This window comes from Podarcis melisellensis (assembly GCF_964234715.1).
Source record: "Podarcis melisellensis genome assembly, chromosome: 1".
NCBI classification, from domain to species: domain Eukaryota; kingdom Metazoa; phylum Chordata; class Lepidosauria; order Squamata; family Lacertidae; genus Podarcis; species Podarcis melisellensis.
In genome coordinates, this window is record NC_138528.1 from 14,784,958 (window position 1) to 14,802,844 (window position 17,887).

A 17,887-nucleotide genomic window follows, 5' to 3' on the forward strand; every position below is an offset into this window, starting at 1 on the left:
GCCCACTGCTTCTACCATGCAGCTAAGTGTAGGAATGAAAATAGTGTGATTTGTATGGAGAGCATATTTTTTAGCATTACTTCCTACAAGTATTATAGTTAACAAGAGAGAATTTGAACTGCTAGATCTCTACATATTTTAAACATTTTGTAAGTTGCATTGAGTATTATTTCAAAAAGATGCCCAAATAATAATAATAATAATAATAATAATAATAATAATATTCAGTACACAGTTCAGGAGTAATGGTTCCTGCTGAAATTCCATTGCAAGTAAATGAAGGCATAACCAGGGCCACCTCTTCAAATCAAGGTCCACTGAAGTGGGAACTTCTGCCACTGATACAATTTTACAATTACTTGTCATTTTATTAACCTTTTGAAAATGTTATTTACCCTGAATTTATATTCCAGCCTAAAGCTCATCAACTCAGTATCAAATCCTTTTCAAGCCCCACTCAGTGCAGCCACTGCACCTCCCTCATGGTGGGATTGATTAGACAGGGCTACGCTTGTGATGGTAAGTTGGCTTAAGTCTTCTAAGTACTCATAGAGACTTAACAGCATGAATTTTACATCTTTATTGCAGCAAGACAGTTACCTGAAGGAAATGGTTATATGCCTCTTTAAAGCAAAAGGCTGGGTGATCTAAAAGAGAAGTTAAAAGTGACTGCAAAGGAGCTGAATGTGATTGTCATTTGCGCCATATTTGAAGGGTCAGCTGCAGAAACGGGTTATTTACGTTACTAATGTGAGCCCATGAAATTTTCAGGAAGGGCGAGGCATTAAGAGAGGATTGCAGGGGTTCCAATTCCATGTTGACCCATAGAGTTGAAGCTGTGTTATCAGTCACATGTGTCAACTGTTTTAATCAGAAAGCCTCATGCTAGCAATACACTGTACTTGTATGATGCTGTGCTCCTTGTTTTTAACTGAACTTTAGGTTTTACTGTGTAACAGCAAAGAACTTTGACAAGTTCACCTTTTCTTTCTTAGTGTGTTCATTTGCATGCCATGTTTCCTGCAAGGACAGCGCACCACAAGTCTGCCCTATACCTCCAGAGCAAGCCAAGAGACCCCTTGGGGTAGATGTTCAAAGAGGCATAGGAACAGCCTACAAAGGCTACGTCAAGGTAGGAAAATTATACAGGAGCAGAGGCAGGGAGAGAATTATGATTCTAACAGTAGTGCTAATTGAATCCCACCTATCTTTAAAAACACTACTGTGTTTTTACCCCAAAATCCAGTAGTTTGATTGGCATAGGTTATTAGGTACAAACTCAATTAACTCATTCAGTGCCGTATTAAATAATAATCTTCAAGCATGGAAGTGTACAATAAAAAGTACAGTATATTGTGTAAGTATTTCTTCACTGCATTTTGCTCAGGTGGGGTATAAAACCTGAAAGGAGGGCTTTGTTTGTTTAATCTGCACTTCACGTCATAGAGATATAATACATTTTATTCTTTACTGCTTTAAAAAGACATCACCTTTCTTTCAGGTTTCATACCCCCACTTCAGCAAAATGCAGAGATTAGAAAAAAGGATTTGGTTTAGTTAAACAGGAAGCAAGGGTACCGAAAGAACACTGTGTACCAAAATCATCTGTGTTTCTTGGTTCCTGTTGGTTTTGGTATGCTTTTGGTTCCTATTGCGTCTCCTAAAATGTACTGTAATTGTGGTGTGCTCCATGAACTCGTGAGGCCCACCCTGCATCAAAGCTAGATGGAAAGTTGCACATGTCAATAGCTTTGTCACTTAACCAAGCAGCAGACTAGTGTAAAAAATAACTGTTGCTTTTCAGAGACGCGCAAGTATATATGAGAAAAGAATCTCTGTGTGTTTGACATCACATAAGATGGGGCATTAGAATTCCGAGCTGAAAAGTCCAACTGAAAATACAAACTTTATGCAGAAGCTAAACACAAAATCTTGCCTTGTGTCATTTTAGCGTACTGCTTCTTTATAGCAGCAGTAGCTGGAAGGCATTTGATTATCTTAGTATATTACAAAAATATTTTTCTTTTGGCGTACGGCTTAGTATCTTCTGCACTAGTATCTGACATGCTAGAAGGGGCAAACTGCAGAAGAGGATCTTCCCTAGAATTGTGCCGAAAACCCATTCTCTCTCTCTCCATCCATCTTCCCAAATTATGATAAAGCCCCAAGGCTTTGTTTACAATTTATAGTAATCCCCTTAGTCCTAATCTTTATACTAGTGAGCACAGCAGGTGATTTGATAAAAAGTTCTGGAAACTGGCAGCTGGATTGCCACAGACTGAAAGTTGAGAAAGAATTCTGGGTGAGAGAGGTTTGTTTCTAGCCAAACTTTAAATGGGAGAGATAAATGTTCTCATCATCTTACGCTCTTTGATATTTTCCAGTTGCAAGGCTGAAGTGCACACATCCTGAAGTTAATTTTGTAAAAGGGGAATGTTTTGTAAAAGAGGAATGTTTAAAAAAATCTGTCTTCCCTGGAGTTTCTTTATCTATCTATATTCCCAGACACACTAGCATTTCCATGCTTGAATTCATATATGACTATACATGCCGTTTGGTTGCTTATAGCTCCATTATCCATAGCACTCCAGAGTTCATCATGGAGGTCATAGGTCCTTCAATAAGCGCATCATGTTTACAGCATAATGCTCAGTACATTTGCACATGCATCTAAGCTCATGGAACTCATATTCTGTACAAGAAATTGTAGCACTATAATAAAAAAATTATAGCACCAAAAATTGTAGCACTAAAAATCAGAGTCAAATGTCGCATGGAAATGTCCTCAAGGGTCCCGCTTCTGCTTTATCTGCTAAGATGTGAATGATGTATGTGTGCATTTCTTTATTTACAGGTTCCAAAGCCAACAGGAGTTAAGAAAGGATGGCAGCGGGCCTATGCAGTTGTCTGTGACTGTAAACTATTCCTCTATGATGTACCTGAGGGAAAATCCACCCAGCCAGGAGTGGTTGCAAGTCAAGTCCTGGATCTCAGGTTTGTATTGGTGTAGTCATTTTGGTAATAAACCCCATTCTCCCCCCCCCCCCTTTGCATGGTAAATTTACGCGGGATTTTTTTTGGGGGGGATACAATTAAGCAATCAGAAATTGGCATACAACCCCTTAATTTTCATCAAAATAGTGTACTGTGCTTTGTTATTTCAGGGAACGATTTGACAAAATGGCCATGTTGGTCTACAAAACGACGTTAGAGTGAGCCTTGATTTGCACATGTTGTTACTGTGTTTGTCTGTTTCCTCACCTGCTCTCCCTGCTAAAACCTAATGTTTTACCTTGTTGCTATAACTAGCTTATCTGTACCCAGGGTCTGCCTGAACTGCACAACCAAGTATTAACACCAGTTCATGTGTTAACGTCCTAGGGAAAGGAGGCCGACAGCTTTTGCTTTAGCTGTACTTTTAAATAAGTGTAAAATCCAACGCCAATGACTTGAATTATTTGGTTTCTTACCAGAGATGAAGATTTTTGTGTGAGCTCTGTCCTAGCATCGGATGTTATACATGCAACCCGCAAAGATATTCCTTGCATATTCAGGGTATGTTCAAATACGGTTTTTATTTTACTGCAACTTCTTATTCTCATACCTTGCTTCAGTGAATGACTGATAAATAGTTGTATTGTCTGTCCCTAGTATAAATCTCAGTTTTAAAATATCCATTTAACATGTAGGTAGAGGGACACTTCTTGAAGATTAATAAATTCGCTGTAACTGATCTGTGGAGGACAGGCTGTGTGTTTACAATTCAATTTTTATATGAATAATTTGTGTTTTCAGATACTAAAATTAAGTGCTCGTATCTGGCACACAAAAAAATGGGACGCTGCTGAAATATATTAAGGTGGTTTATGCTAGAGGTGGGCAACCTGCAGCGCCCTGCCCTAATTTCATATGAATGAAGGAGCACCAAGGGAGATGAAGAGAGTGGGAGGAGGAAAAAGGGGAGGGGTGGGAATGCTGAAATTAATGAAGCCATGGGAGGAAAGAGAATCCCTTTGAAAACAAGCATTTCAGACTTCTAGCAAAAGATACATGTTCCTTCCCCGGCAACCTTCTGGAAGAGGGGAGAGAAAAAGGGTGTCCCTGCTCATATTGGGCTCTGGCCATATCAACACCAGTATGTGGTCCCCAACAGATTACCCCTGAGGGAATGCAGAAAAAGATTTCCCACCCCTGGTTTGCACAACTCGTACCATACACGTGCATTAGACTAGGCTGTTGTCCTTGTCTAATAAATTAGCAGGGTGCATTGCCTAGTAGCAGGTAGGCGTCTAAACTAGCTGTCTCTTCCTTGCAATTGTAATTTTTGGCAACTGGCATATAAGGGCCACCTTTTTAAAGAGCAAATAAACAAAGAATTTTAAAAAGTGTATTAAAATGTAAAAAAAGTAAGTTAGATACACTAATCAAAACTATTCACAACATCTGGAGGGCCAGCAGTTCCCCATCCCTGCCGTATGGGACTGCATCTCTTTTCATTAACGATTCCTATACACTGATTGAATGGACCTATACCTACATATACCTCCCTAGCGACAACTAGTAATCTATCATAGGTACTACAGATGTTACCAACCTTTAATTTGTTTGCTTTGGGTCATGACACAGTTGGGACTTTCATACCTTTTTATAATAAGCATGTTAGGGGTAATGTAAGTTGAACGATTAATTCAAGTGGCCATCGTGCCGCCAGGCCTCATAATACATCCATGAAGAAGGAATTGTGGACATTTCTTGATCAGTATCCATAATCTCCAAGAGGCCCCTTGGAAATGTGCCTATTTCAATAGCATTTTGTACATTCTCCAGGTAATATTCATATTCTCCTGTCAGTATGCATAGTGTCAAGAAACATGCTTTTTTTACTGTTACAGATAGGTAGCCGTGTTGGTCTGCCATAGTCAAAACAAAAAAATTCCTTCCAGTAGCACCTTAAAGACCAACTAAGTTAGTTCTTGGTATGAGCTTTCGTGTGCATGCACACTTCTTCAGATACACACTGAAGAATCTGAAGAAGTGTGCATGCACACGAAAGCTCATACCAAGAACTAACTTAGTTGGTCTTTAAGGTGCTACTGGAAGGATTTTTTTTGCTTTTTTTACTGTTTCTCATTCAGAAGTGTGCAGTCTGTTCCCCCAGCTTCTTTTGGCCCACTGCATAATGTTCTGTGGAGCACAACATACCAGCCAAGAAATAAGGAACGAGGCTCTAGACAAAGATTAACCTTTTTCTCCCAGCTGTTTCCCCAGTCATATGAGCAAGCTGGTGTTATCATGTGGCAGCAGTGGGGCTGGCCAAGCCCCACCTCTGAAGTGATTTGCCTGCTCCCGCCACCATCTTTTGAGCAGCAGATGCAACTTTGCCACTGCTCCTCCCCAGCCAGGATTTGGATTGCATTGCCAAGAAATGACACTGGCCCCATTGAATGTAAATTCTTGAGAATATTTCTAATGATCACATTTTAGATAGAAATGCAAGGTTGTGGGACAAGACAATGCACATCATCCCCCTTTAAACGTGCATCATGCTGAAAGTAATGCAGTGTGGACAAACAACATCCCGAAATACCGTAAATGTGAGAATTTAGCTTAGCATTAAAATGGATTCTGCAAAGATTGCCAAATCATTGTACTAAGGGAAATGTTAGGAAGACCGAGGGTTTCACGAAACAGGATTTTACACATAAGACTTTAAGAGGAACTGGAAGGGCTTGTGTATATTGAAGCTGTCACTTTTACGAAGCCGTTGCGAGTGATGTATTTGCAACTTACTTTAGCCAATGTATTTCTCCGGCAATAGAGAGGCAGCAAATTTCACTTGAATATTTTCATCTTGCTTCCTCTTGCTGTCAAGGTGACAGCCTCTCTCTTAGGCTCGCCTTCAAAGACCTGCTCTCTGCTGATCCTAACAGAAAATGAGAACGAGAAGCGAAAGTGGGTTGGAATCCTAGAGGGGCTGCAATCTATTCTGCACAAAAATAAACTCAAAAACCAAGTTGTACATATTCCACAGGAAGCCTATGATAGCACACTTCCTCTCATTAAAGCCAGTTTAGCTGCTACTATTATAGGTATGTTGAATATAATGAGACATTTGAATGTTTGCTGTTACAGCTGCAGATGGAGCTAATGTGTTGCCTGTGCTGCCATCCTCGTGCAGTTTTCCTCATCTGCATATGTGCCCAGAGAAGCTTAGTAGTGTGAAATTTACTAATTGATTTTTAAAAGCTAATTATGATTAACTCTGTTTGCAGTAGGCATCTGCAGTGCTTGAATGAATCGTCTTATTCTTATGCCCATTGCTTTTTGGCTTAAGGAAAAACAGCTAGCTCATACACTAATGATGCCTTAAAATGCAATTGTGCATATTTTCCCTACAGGCCTTCTCATTTGGGGGTATTATTTATTTTCATATTTATAGCCTGCCTCTTGGACAATGGGCCTCAGGGCAGCCACCAAAATTATCACAATGGCACCACATAAAAAAACAGTTTTGGAGCAATAAATAAGATGCAATATTAAGAGCAGCTTAAAACCATAGAGCATATACTTGCAGCAATGTAAATTGCCAAGCTGGTTATAACAATAATCCCCTTCACCCTCTGAAAGCTTGCTGGGATAGAAATTTCTTCCTTGCTTCAGAAAGTGAAGATGAGACCAGACTGGTAAAGGGTTAGGGCACTGCTTCAGAAAAAAAGCCTTCTCCCCACCAATCTACATTAGAGAAGGAATTTAGAGTAGAACATCCTCTAGTGACTTCTGTGTCCATGGAGTCTGGTACAGAAATGTTAGTTCCATTAGATAAACTGTCCACTGGAGATTTTAAAGGTTAGAATAATTTCTTTTCATTGGTGCCCAGAAATAAATTGGGGAGCCAGTACAGTTGTGAAGTCCCTCCAGCTCACTATCACTATCAAATGGGTCCCTTCCATTAGAACAGCAGAAACTCAGAATTTGCAAACCTGTTTATATTAATAGTGGTTTCCTCCCCCCTCTCCCCACTACCATTAGATCGAGATAGAATAGCAATTGGTGCTGAAGAAGGCCTCTATGTTGTAGACGTGACCCGTGATGGTAAGTGAAGTTCTTTCTACAATCAGCTTTTTTTTTATTGAACCCCATCACTTAAAAGTTCCGTGTTAAAGTTGGTTACACAGCAGTCCATTCTGTGTAGAAAACTTGTTTATCTGACAAAAGCTGCCCACTCTCAGTTGCCTTTTTGGCGGAAGAGAATCTCATTGGTCATCTTACCACTGAAGGCAGGTAAGGACTGTTTGCAGTTCCCCATAGACACCTTAGAAGTCCCTTTCAGTGCATTTCCAAACTCCATAAATGCAAAGGTGCTCCTGCAGTACTAAGCATTCACATGCCCCTGGCACTTGACACCCTAGAAGAATGATCATCCAAGGATTCCCCATACAGTTTGCACAGATGAGCTTTCGGCTATGAAAGAGGGGCCAGAAAAGGTATCTACTATTTTGCCTCTTTCTGCACACTTCCATGCTCATGCTATCATTGAAACCAAAAATATGCAGGAGCGTAATACAGTTTAAGAATGTAACTGTGATCGACTCTTGTCTAACTCTGGGCATGTTTGCCATGCAGGGTTTCATTGCACACGAAGCAAAAGTTTGCAGACCTGCTTCATTGCTACATATTATAGCAAATAGAGCACACACACATATCACCAGTGAAAGGGGAATGAAGTGGTGGTGATAAAGACTTTAATGGAGGCTTGCACCATGCCCATCAACACCTACCAGCTATATATTGTGACCTGCCAGGTATTGCTCTCACACACCATTTTTGTAATCTCAGGCAGGCAGCAAAACCAGAAGATTTATTGAGCCCTTTGTGAAACCATAGATGTCAGCCGTATGATGTTGTTTTTGTGAGTCACAAGTTGTCCAGGTCATCTCTGCTGAGTTCACCCAGCATTGATTGCTAGTGCCATGGAGTAAACATGACTTTTGAAAGCATGTTAAATGTCAATGAAATTTGCGGGCTGTTTGCTCCATGTACACTCTTGATAGACTTGAGTAATTGGAAACAGGTACAATTTTCTCTGGGTTACAGGAATAATGATTCTTTTTTCTCACTTGGCTGTCTGAAGGCAGTGGTGATTTTCAGACAAATATTTCTCCTCTCATGCTCTCATTTATTACAGTAGAAGTGAAAAATCTTTATGGCTTGTCAACGAGCTTTCAGAAAACTAACTATCTCAAATGAATAACTAGTCTGTAGACATCAGTATCTATTCTTCCCTGGTTAGAGGCTATTTTATTTTATTTTATTTTAATTTTATGGGTACATCTTGTGGCCATATTCTGCATGTCAATGTGACTCTCCTTATTCTAACAGTCTCATTAAATACTAGAATTAATTAGTGAGAGTGTGTTTATGTATGCACCTTGCATGCCCCTGAGGAAAATAATTGTATGATGCACCATGTTTTCTGGCAAACTAATGAATACCAAAGTATAAACTCTATCACATTTTTCTCTCTACCAAAGAAAAGTAGAATACTTTCCTGAGCCTCACTCAAGAGAACTGTTCTGGCTTCTCTGCATGTGATTAAACTGAACAATAGCAGTGTCATGCTACTGCTGCAATGGAATTGTATAGGTTTGCTTCTGTTATCAAGGAAGTGAGTTGTACAAAAAACAGAACCAGCAGAATGAAATTTATGGCAGTATTTATAATGCTAGACAGAGAGAGTAAGAAAAATCAGAAAGTTACCTTTTAGCTCAGTCACTGTGAAGAAGTGGCTATAATTTTGTTGTTAACAAAGGAAGATTTTATCAGCCCTTCTTGACTGATAAAAACTAACAGGGAGGGGACAGTTGGCTGGGCCGGGGAGGTGATTAATGCCTCCCTGCGGGTGGGTGGTCCCTCCTGCTTAAAGGCAGCAGTGATAAAACTGCTCTTCAAGAAACCCCTCTGGAAAATTTAAGTAACTACCAGCCAGTTGCCAATCTCCCCTTCTTGGGCAGAGTTATTGATCCGATGGTTGCAGTTCCTGACCCAACTGTACTGACTGCTGATTAGATTTTGGACCCAATTCAAAGTGCTGGTTTTGACCTATAAAGCTGTAAATGGCCTAGGACCTCAATACCTCAAGGACCACCTCTCCCCCTATGAACTGACCCAGATTCTGCAATCATAATCTGGGGCCTTTATTTGTGTGCCTCCTCCACAAGGGGTCTGGAGGGTGGCAACGCAAGAACAGGCCTTTTCTTCAGTGGCTCCCCATTTGGGGAATGTTCTTCCCAATGTTTGCATTACTAGAATATATGTTCAGAATGGTACAAATAGTTCAGACCTAAATTGCTGCATTTAGCTTTCATGGGATTCACTGACATTCACATTGCATCTGGCCAGTTTTAGTATTTCATATATTGTAATTGCAGAATATTGTATTTGAAGTAAAGCTCAGTGTAATGTTGAACTCCATCCTATCTTTCAGTCTTCATTTTTTCTGCACTCAATGTGTATGCCTGCTGTTAGACCCCTCCAACTAGGTCAAAGAATTGTTTTTTTCTTTAATGTTGCATCATCCTCACCTATCTTAGCATTTCCCAATATCTTTCTTCCCCGTTCCATTTGTTAATTAATAATGAAAAACCTTTTCTTTATAAAAAATGAGTTATTAATAGAATAATAACTTATGTGTGTTGACCTTTAAAATATAATGTAAAGTGCACTTGGCGTTTCCCTGGATATAAGAAAATAGGAAGGTTTTGTCTGTCGGCGCTGGGTACCTTAAAAATATGTTCACTCTACATCAGGGATGATTGATTGGAAGGCCACTAACTAATTTATGGTGGACAGCATAGTACTATGTTACTTACAAAAATACTGGATTGAATGGGCTAATCCAGAATGGGAAATATAGGACCATTTGACACAGTTTGGTTATACCTTATTGTTAAAAGATGAGAGTATGTACCTCCTGCTTTGTATGTTTAAATCATCCATGGAAATTGCATTTTTTTAAAGAGGTCAAAATATTCTTTCTCTGTAATATTGCAATATTGGTGTACAGTTTTAAGGGAAAGTTGAGAGGGGGACTGGGTCAAAACTATGTCTTCCTACCATCAGCCTCCCATAACCCGTGGCCCTCCAAAAGTTGAGGACTAGAACACCCATCATCACTATCCATTGGCCATGCTACATGGAACTGGTGAGTGTTGTAGACCACAACATCCAGAGGGCATCAGATTGAGGAAGGCTGCTATCACTATGGAGATATGCATATATCCTAAGTAATTACATTGCTGACACTTAAAATGGCTCCGCCTGTCTGCACTCCTATCACTTACTCACATTGACCTGTTGTTTTCACAGTGATCGTCCGAGCTGCTGACTGCAAGAAGGTCTACCAGATAGAGCTGGCTCCCAAAGAGAAAATCATTATCCTTATCTGTGGCCGGAATCATCACGTTCACTTGTATCCCTGGTCCTCTCTGGATGGATCTGAAGGCAGTCTTGATGTTAAGCTTCCTGAAACTAAAGGCTGCCAGTTCATTACAACTGGAACACTGAAGAAGAGCTCTTCAACAAGTTTGTTTGTGGCAGTCAAACGGCAGGTTCTGTGCTATGAAATTCATAGGACTAAACCTTTCCATAAAAAGTTCAGTGAAATCCAGGCACCTGGCAGCATACAGTGGATGACAGTGTTCAAAGACAGGCTTTGTGTTGGCTACCCATCTGGTTTCTCTCTGTTGAACATCCAGGGTGATGGACAATCTATAAACCTGGTAAATTCCAATGACCCATCGCTTGCATTCCTCTCACAACAGCCTCTTGACGCCCTTTGTGCTGTGGAGCTCAGCAATGAGGAATACCTGCTTTGCTTCAGCCTTTTGGGAGTGTACGTTGATGCGCAAGGTCGAAGGTCACGCATGCAAGAGCTAATGTGGCCTGCAACTCCTGCTGCCTGTAGTATGTATATGTTTTTTTTTTCCTGTTGCTGCTTCACTTGTCTGAAAAATAATCGGCAAATAACTGTTTTAACCATCATAGTTTTAAATCACGCTATACCACCATTGTTTTTGATGGACCTATACATGTTGAATAGGGCTTTCAGTGCCTACTAATTATGACAGCTAAGTGAAGGCTGTATTGCTCTACATACCAGCTGCTAGGTGGCTGGGTGAGAGGATACCTTCATTACCGGCCAGTTCCCAATCTCCTCTTCTTGGGCAAGGTTCTTGAGCAGGTGTTCACAGACCAAATCCAGGTGCTCTTGGAGAACACTGATTTTGTAGTAAAGGCTCAATTGTAAGATATGAGCCACCCCCTAAAACATGTACTTCTCATGTTGATAACCAATAGTTTAGTTCAGTCAACTTCAAGCATAGTGTGTAAATGTGTGCTCCCTAAAACATCTGACTGACCTTTTCAAATGTCTTGTTCTAAAAGGCAGATTTTAACCCATCTTCTCCTAATCACTGTACAGTCATACCTTGGGATGAATACGCTTCAGGTTAAGCATTTTTGGGTTGCACTTCACCGCTTGCGCATGCGCAGACGCTCAAAATGATGGCATGCGCGGAAGCGGTGAAACGTGACTCGCAGCACATTACGTTCGCTTTAGGATGCAAACAGGGCTCCGGAACGGATCCTGTTCGCATCCAGAGGTACCACTGTACTGTGTGAATGTGTACCCTGTTGTGTTGATAGTGCTAGTGCACAGAGGGGGTACTCCCTGCCCTCCCACATTTTTGCAAACCTTTGTTAGCCTTGTCCGTGGGCCTTTTTTATGGCATGCTTAGTCTTGTATGGGCTTGTTCTCTTGCAGTTTGCTTGCCCTCACAACTGCGATCTGTAGCAACCACTACCAACAAAACGGGCTCACATAACATCATGGAAGTTATTCCGGGGGGTGGGTGGGGATTAAACACTTGAAACATTGAAACATTTAAGAAATGTGAGTAAGGCAGTCAACAAAACTAAAGAGTGGCTTAGACTTGCCACGTCTTTTCCTTTTTCTCCCTTAAAAAAACAGCACCACCTGAGTCTTCTGTGCTTTAAGCAGCTGTATGGCAAACATAGCTGCAGCAGCTATACCTTTTCCAATAATGAGAAATACTTCAGCTGGTGCACATCTCATTCATTCAACGATTTAAGGCACAGGAGCTTGTCCTTAACAAAAGTGCCATCCCTGCAGTAGCTGCTGGCTGTGATGGTTACAGCTAGAGGCTGGGGGCAGCGGGGGGGGGGGGATAGGAGAGCTGTTGCTACCAGGCGCTCCATTTTGAAAGACCATTGGTAAAGACCATTGCACATTGGAACTATGGGGGAGGGCTCTTTTTCACGAAGGACCCTCGTGGGAGAAATGGTCTGTTGTGTTTCCTCTGAATCACTTCTGAAAGGGGTTTTCTTGTAAAGGCAACTTCCTATGACCATAGCACACCACGCTTCCCTTTGGGAAAACCCCATAGCTTCTGGAGTTCACCTCATCCTCATTCAGCGACTGAGTGCAATGACCTTTCTATTCCCCTCACTACCAGGTGCAGCAGAAGAGATTATGCCACACTCCTCCTCCTCCTCGCTTCTCCCCCCCCTTTTTTCTTTCTTACAGAGCAGTTGGAAATTCTGTTTAAACTTTCTAACATACCCAGAATGCCTTACTCTGAGGAAGGTCCCCCTTGACCCTTCCTCGGAGCAAGGCATGGCAGAGGGGCTGAGGCGGAGAGCCCAGGGGGTGCCCTTTCGCCTTCCCTTAACTTGTCTCTTGAAAGTGACAGCCCTGCCCACGTCTTTCCTTCTTCCTCTGTATTTACGCAGATAACCTTGCCAGTGGAATAGGTATTTCTGCCTTGCTACCATGCAAAAGGACTTGTCAGTCCTGTTCTTTTTTGCAGGTGTCTTTTATACAGCAGAAAGCAAGTCAAATGCATCTCCCAGAAAGTGTGTCGTAGCCAGCTGCTGTTTGGAAACCATAAATCAAAACACCTACTCGGGCAAAGGGCTGTATTTTCCCAAAAAGGCAGAAATGAAGGCGTGTAGCATAGCTACACCTCTAACTGATTTTTTAAAACATATTTTTCTCATTCTAGATATGTTGCTAGACATATCTAGTACTGTGCCCTTAAAAGCACCTTCTGAAGCAATCTTGGCTTTCCTGTAGCCTTCCAGTCTCTCTCAGAAAAATAAAACTCTTCTCCCATCTTCAAAGAATTAACCATTTGAAGGCATAGCTGGTAGATAGCAGGGTGGCTTGTTAGGCTGGACCCAGGAGAAATCTTCCAGCTTCCATTTTCTGTCTTTAAATGGGAAGGATGACCTGCCTTGCAGGCTGGTGGAGAGGGCCTATTGGAAAGGACCCTGCAGATTTAAACTGCTGATGATCTATAATGAAATACTTGCAACAAAATTGCTTGCTCCAGAGAGGCCTGATCTACAACCTACTTCACAACCTTTTTCCTATATGGTCTGTGGCAACAGAGGAAAGGCCTTTTGCAGCACTGGTCCCCCAACTATGGTATATAGTATAGCCACATTGCTATCTTTTTTGTGCCCCCTTAAAAAAAATTGTCCACCTGCTCATTTTTTGTGCATTTTTTATTATTGTCATTGATGGTTTTATCTATTTTGTCATTGTATTTGGGTTGCAATATAACTGATGGCACACTGTGCTGAAAATCTATATAGAATGATGGGAGGTATAAAAAGGGTTTCAAATAGACAAATACCTAAATAGGAATCTGTCTAGGCTGTACCAGTGCAGGATGGGAGGGGGAGGGTGTTCTCATGATGGAATGCTCCCTTTACAATAAACCTTTCCCACACGAAAAGCTAAATGTCAGGAAGAAGAGTTCTTAATATGCTGACTGCCAGAATCAATGCCTTTTCATTTACTTATATCAGCGAGAACTAGACCTGAGAGATGGCTTGAGAAACAGTAGCAGTTGAAATAATGATGGTGCTCAGTTTTATCTCAGAAGTATGCAGCCATAACCAGCTTTCGTATTTTCTCTCTAGGCTGCAGTCCATTCTATTTAACGGTCTACAGTGAATACGGTGTTGATGTATTTAATGTCAGCACCATGGAATGGGTTCAGACTATCGGCTTAAGAAAGGTAAGTAGCTTGCCCGCACTGTAAAACACAGGGCCTTATTCGTTTACTGCAAACTTCTTGGCAGTGTGTTGAGGATCAATTTTAAGCTTCCCTTACTTTGTCTCCATAACAGATCAGACCCCTAAATGTGATGGGCACACTGAATCTCCTTAACTGTGAACCTCCTCGACTGATCTATTTCAAGAACAAGTTTTCAGGTTAGTGCGTTTGTTCGGGGTGGGGACATACAAAGGAAAAGGGATAAAGAAGAGTGGTTGTAATGTGTTGGTGATGCAGGGAAGGCAAGTAGAGTCTGTGTAAAATTACAGCCATGTGTAAAAAATTACAGAGGCAGCCATGGGTGGCTAGCCTCCTTCGCCCCAAGGGCCACATTCAGCCTCGGCCTGCCCTCTAGGGGCTGCATGCAGGTAGTGGATGTGGTTAGCCCACACTCCCCACATGTGTGCATGCAGGGCACAACTCTGTAGATCAGATAAGAGAGGGCTGTAACCCTGCCTCACTCAGCAAAGAGTCCACCTGATGCTTTGTAAATTCCTAGGTTCCTCTGCAAAAAGAGCTTAAGGATTCCACAAAGGTCTCCTGCAGGAGTCTCCTTCACTGCAGCAGGGCTTGTACAGACCTTCTGCCTAACCTACCTCAGGGCTGTTCTGTTGTGAGGATATACTAAAGAGGGGAAGAACCCGTATAAACTGCATTATGTCTTGTTACAGCAGGAGCCGCCCTTAGCGTGCCGGAGACATCAGACAACAGCAAGAAGCAAATGCTTCGCACCAGAAGCAAGAGAAGATTTGTCTTTAAAGTCCCCGAAGAAGAAAGAATACAACAAAGAAGGTGTGGATTTACTATTTCTCTTCTCTCTCTCTCTCTCTCTCTCTCTCTCTCTCTCTCTCTCTCTCTCACTCACACACACACACACACACACACACACACACCGCAATTGGTGGTAAAGGAGACTCTACTTATGCAAACCCATCATTTAATGTCTTTGTTGGTTTAGGGAGATGCTCCGAGACCCTGAACTCCGATCCAAAATGATTTCCAATCCGACCAATTTCAACCACGTGGCTCATATGGGACCAGGAGATGGGATGCAAGTGCTCATGGATCTCCCGCTGGTAAAACTTCTTGTTCCTAGGGAAAGCAGATAGGCAGGCCTATGCTCAGCCACAACCCGCAAATCTTGGGAACAAGCTGGCAGAAGAACTTTATAGCTGGAGCAGAACAGCTGTTCATTTCCTAGGGGGCAGCTGCAATGTTTAATCAGGGCTAATATACCTCTTGGAAGGGATCAGGAGGAGGCCTTGCCCATGCCTGCTCTCTCCCCACTTTTCTTCAGCTCGCGTCACTGTAGGGTGATGCAAATGACAGGATAGTTATTCAGTTGTAGAATGTCTTCTAACTCTGGGAAATCAAACTCCCTTTTAAACGGGGTTGTATCTCCTAGGAACCCCCCAGGTCTTTCCATAGTGAGAGGAGCAAGCATGCCAGCCCAAACCCTGCGACAAATCTTATCCAGGAGGGGAAGGGGAGGGGAGGCAGATGCCTGAGCAGGCTGTGTGAAAACTCTCTTTGAGAATGCCAGCACACACACACGGCACTGAAAGTAAGCAGGCATCACTGCCAAGAGTGCAATAGTGTTTTCTAAATAACTATTCTCTCCTCCTTCCTTTTTCTTGTTTGTCTTGTCTAAAATAACAGAACGAATTTCCTTCCCCTTCACTCTCCCGACATTCTGCTCTGATATCACCTCCAACAGGCTTTGAGCACGTCTATCACATGAGCCCTATCTCTGCTGAAATCTTTCTCCAGAGTGACCATTCTTCCTCACTGCTTTCCTCCTCTTCCTGTCCCTCCTCTGCTTCTGTAGCAAGGGTAGGAGCAGCTCTTTAGGAACTGGATGGTGACGGTGGGCATTATGCCTCTCTGCCAACATTAAAGAAAAGTTGGGAGGGGGCACTAGCAGTTTGCAGGGAATTACTAACCTGTATATATATATAAACTAGTGCTTGCTGCTCTGAATCCTACACTCGAGTTAGCAGGTTGTCTCCTAAACCCCTACACAGACTAGATTATGGTCCTTCCAACAGCAGGTGGCAAAGGGAAAGCTCACTGGAGAATGCTTTGAAAGCAGTATTTACTGTTCCAGGTGTCAAATATACCATAGCTCAAAAACAATTTTCATATGTTTGTAATTGGAAAAAACCTTGAGGCATGATCTGCAGTCAAACTCCATTCTTTTCTTTTCCACAGTCTGGTTTACTGGTGAGTTCTGTTATCCTGCCTCCAGCACTTGGAAGGAACTTAGACTGATGACTCAGTTTTGTTTCGCTTGCTTTTTGGGAGGCGGGGGGGGGGGGAGGAGGGATAAATTGCCCCCTTGTCGGTTATTTGAATGATGTGCCTTTGTGTTAAATGGCCCTCTTTAGCAAGCGAAGCTTAGTTTGTAAAAAATACCACCATTCAATAGCTCTGAAAGCAGTATTCCTTCAGTGTTTTAAAAAAACTCTGCTAAATGTTTCACTGAAAAAGAAAATAACGTTGAAAGTGTCTTGTCTAATTGTCTGTGGCTACATTTCTGCTGCAGAGTGTCTTACCTCCTTCACAAGATGAAAAGGCTTGTCCTCCCACGACCAACATTTCACGCCAAGCACCTCAGAGAAACAAAAGCTACATTTCGTGGCCATCTTCAGGTAACAGTAGAAATGGATCTATTTATAACCTGCAGTTTTGTAAACCTATCGGAGTGGAGAGTCTCAAACATATTTGCTTTGCAGGTGGCAGTGACCTAGGAGCAGCTATGCCCTTGAGGAGTATGTCTGATCCAGACCAGGAGTTTGACAAAGAGGTGAGATCTATCTGTAGACACCCTTTGGTTTCCTCATATTGGTGCATAGCTCTCCATGCAGTCTGGAAAGAGCCTTCTACGTAAACAGCAGCTGTTTGGTTGTTTGTGTATATCTCAAGTGCCAGATCTCAGGTTTCATAGACCTTCAGGAATCTTGATTCTAGAAGACTCCTTCACTACAGAATACTAGGGAGAAATGTCTTGAAAGCTCTGATTCCCAAGAAACACATGCTCAAACACTTTGTGGGTGTCTTAGCAACAGTTCATAACTGAGGATCCAAAATAGGTGATAAGCTTTAGAACAGTGTTTCCCAAACTTAGGTCTCCAGCTGTTTTTGGACTACAACTCCCATCATCCCTAGCTAGCAGAGGATGGGAACTGTAGTTCAAAAATAGCTGGAGACCCAAGTTTTGCAAGCCCTGCTTTAGAAGAACACAGCCTGGATTCCTTATCCGAGCACTCTTGCCAGCAAGTTGGTCTGCCACCTTGCATAAACTTTTAGCAACGTTCCTGGAGTGTTAGAGAGATTATCAAACAGTACCAACTGCATTTTTGAAATTGGTTCCTAATTCATCAAAACCCAGGAGCTGCCACGGCTGATTTTAATGACATGTACAAGGAACATAAGAGCTTGCCTTGTACTCACTGAGACCATTGGCTAATCTGCTCTATATCGTCTGCACTCATTGGCAGTAGCTCTCCAGGATTCAGTCAAGTTTTTCCAAGCCCTGCTTGGAGTTGCCAGGGATTGAACCTGGGACCTTCTGCATGCAAGGTGTGTGTTCTACCCTTAGCTACAGCCCTTTCTAATGAAAGGAAAACAATTTTCCCAGTGGAAGATGTCTCCGAGACTGAAATCAGGAGCAAACATAGCCATGCACTGGTTTCCTAATTTGTGGGTTCGCACAAATGCTTTCCTTCCATCTCTTGCAAAAT

General features: G+C 42.1%; 1 protein-coding gene across 6 annotated transcripts in view; it reads left to right on the forward strand.

Annotated features, from left to right (window-relative positions):
- The window catches only part of CDC42BPB (CDC42 binding protein kinase beta), a 99,590-nt gene that overhangs the window by 77,130 nt on the left and 4,573 nt on the right, over positions 1-17,887 (forward strand). For 4 of the 6 annotated variants that reach the window (XM_081908605.1, XM_081908608.1, XM_081908607.1 and 1 more), the window contains 13 exons: positions 414-519; positions 996-1,132; positions 2,855-2,994; positions 3,474-3,555; positions 5,873-6,089; positions 7,030-7,092; positions 10,366-10,962; positions 14,008-14,105; positions 14,218-14,302; positions 14,816-14,936; positions 15,103-15,220; positions 16,690-16,795; positions 16,880-16,950. In XM_081908605.1, coding sequence (XP_081764731.1) covers positions 414-519; positions 996-1,132; positions 2,855-2,994; positions 3,474-3,555; positions 5,873-6,089; positions 7,030-7,092; positions 10,366-10,962; positions 14,008-14,105; positions 14,218-14,302; positions 14,816-14,936; positions 15,103-15,220; positions 16,690-16,795; positions 16,880-16,950 — 1,941 coding nt within the window. The remainder of the gene's footprint in view (positions 1-413; positions 520-995; positions 1,133-2,854; positions 2,995-3,473; positions 3,556-5,872; positions 6,090-7,029; positions 7,093-10,365; positions 10,963-14,007; positions 14,106-14,217; positions 14,303-14,815; positions 14,937-15,102; positions 15,221-16,689; positions 16,796-16,879; positions 16,951-17,887) is intronic. The other 2 variants (XM_081908606.1, XM_081908610.1) reach the window with 1 other exon arrangement.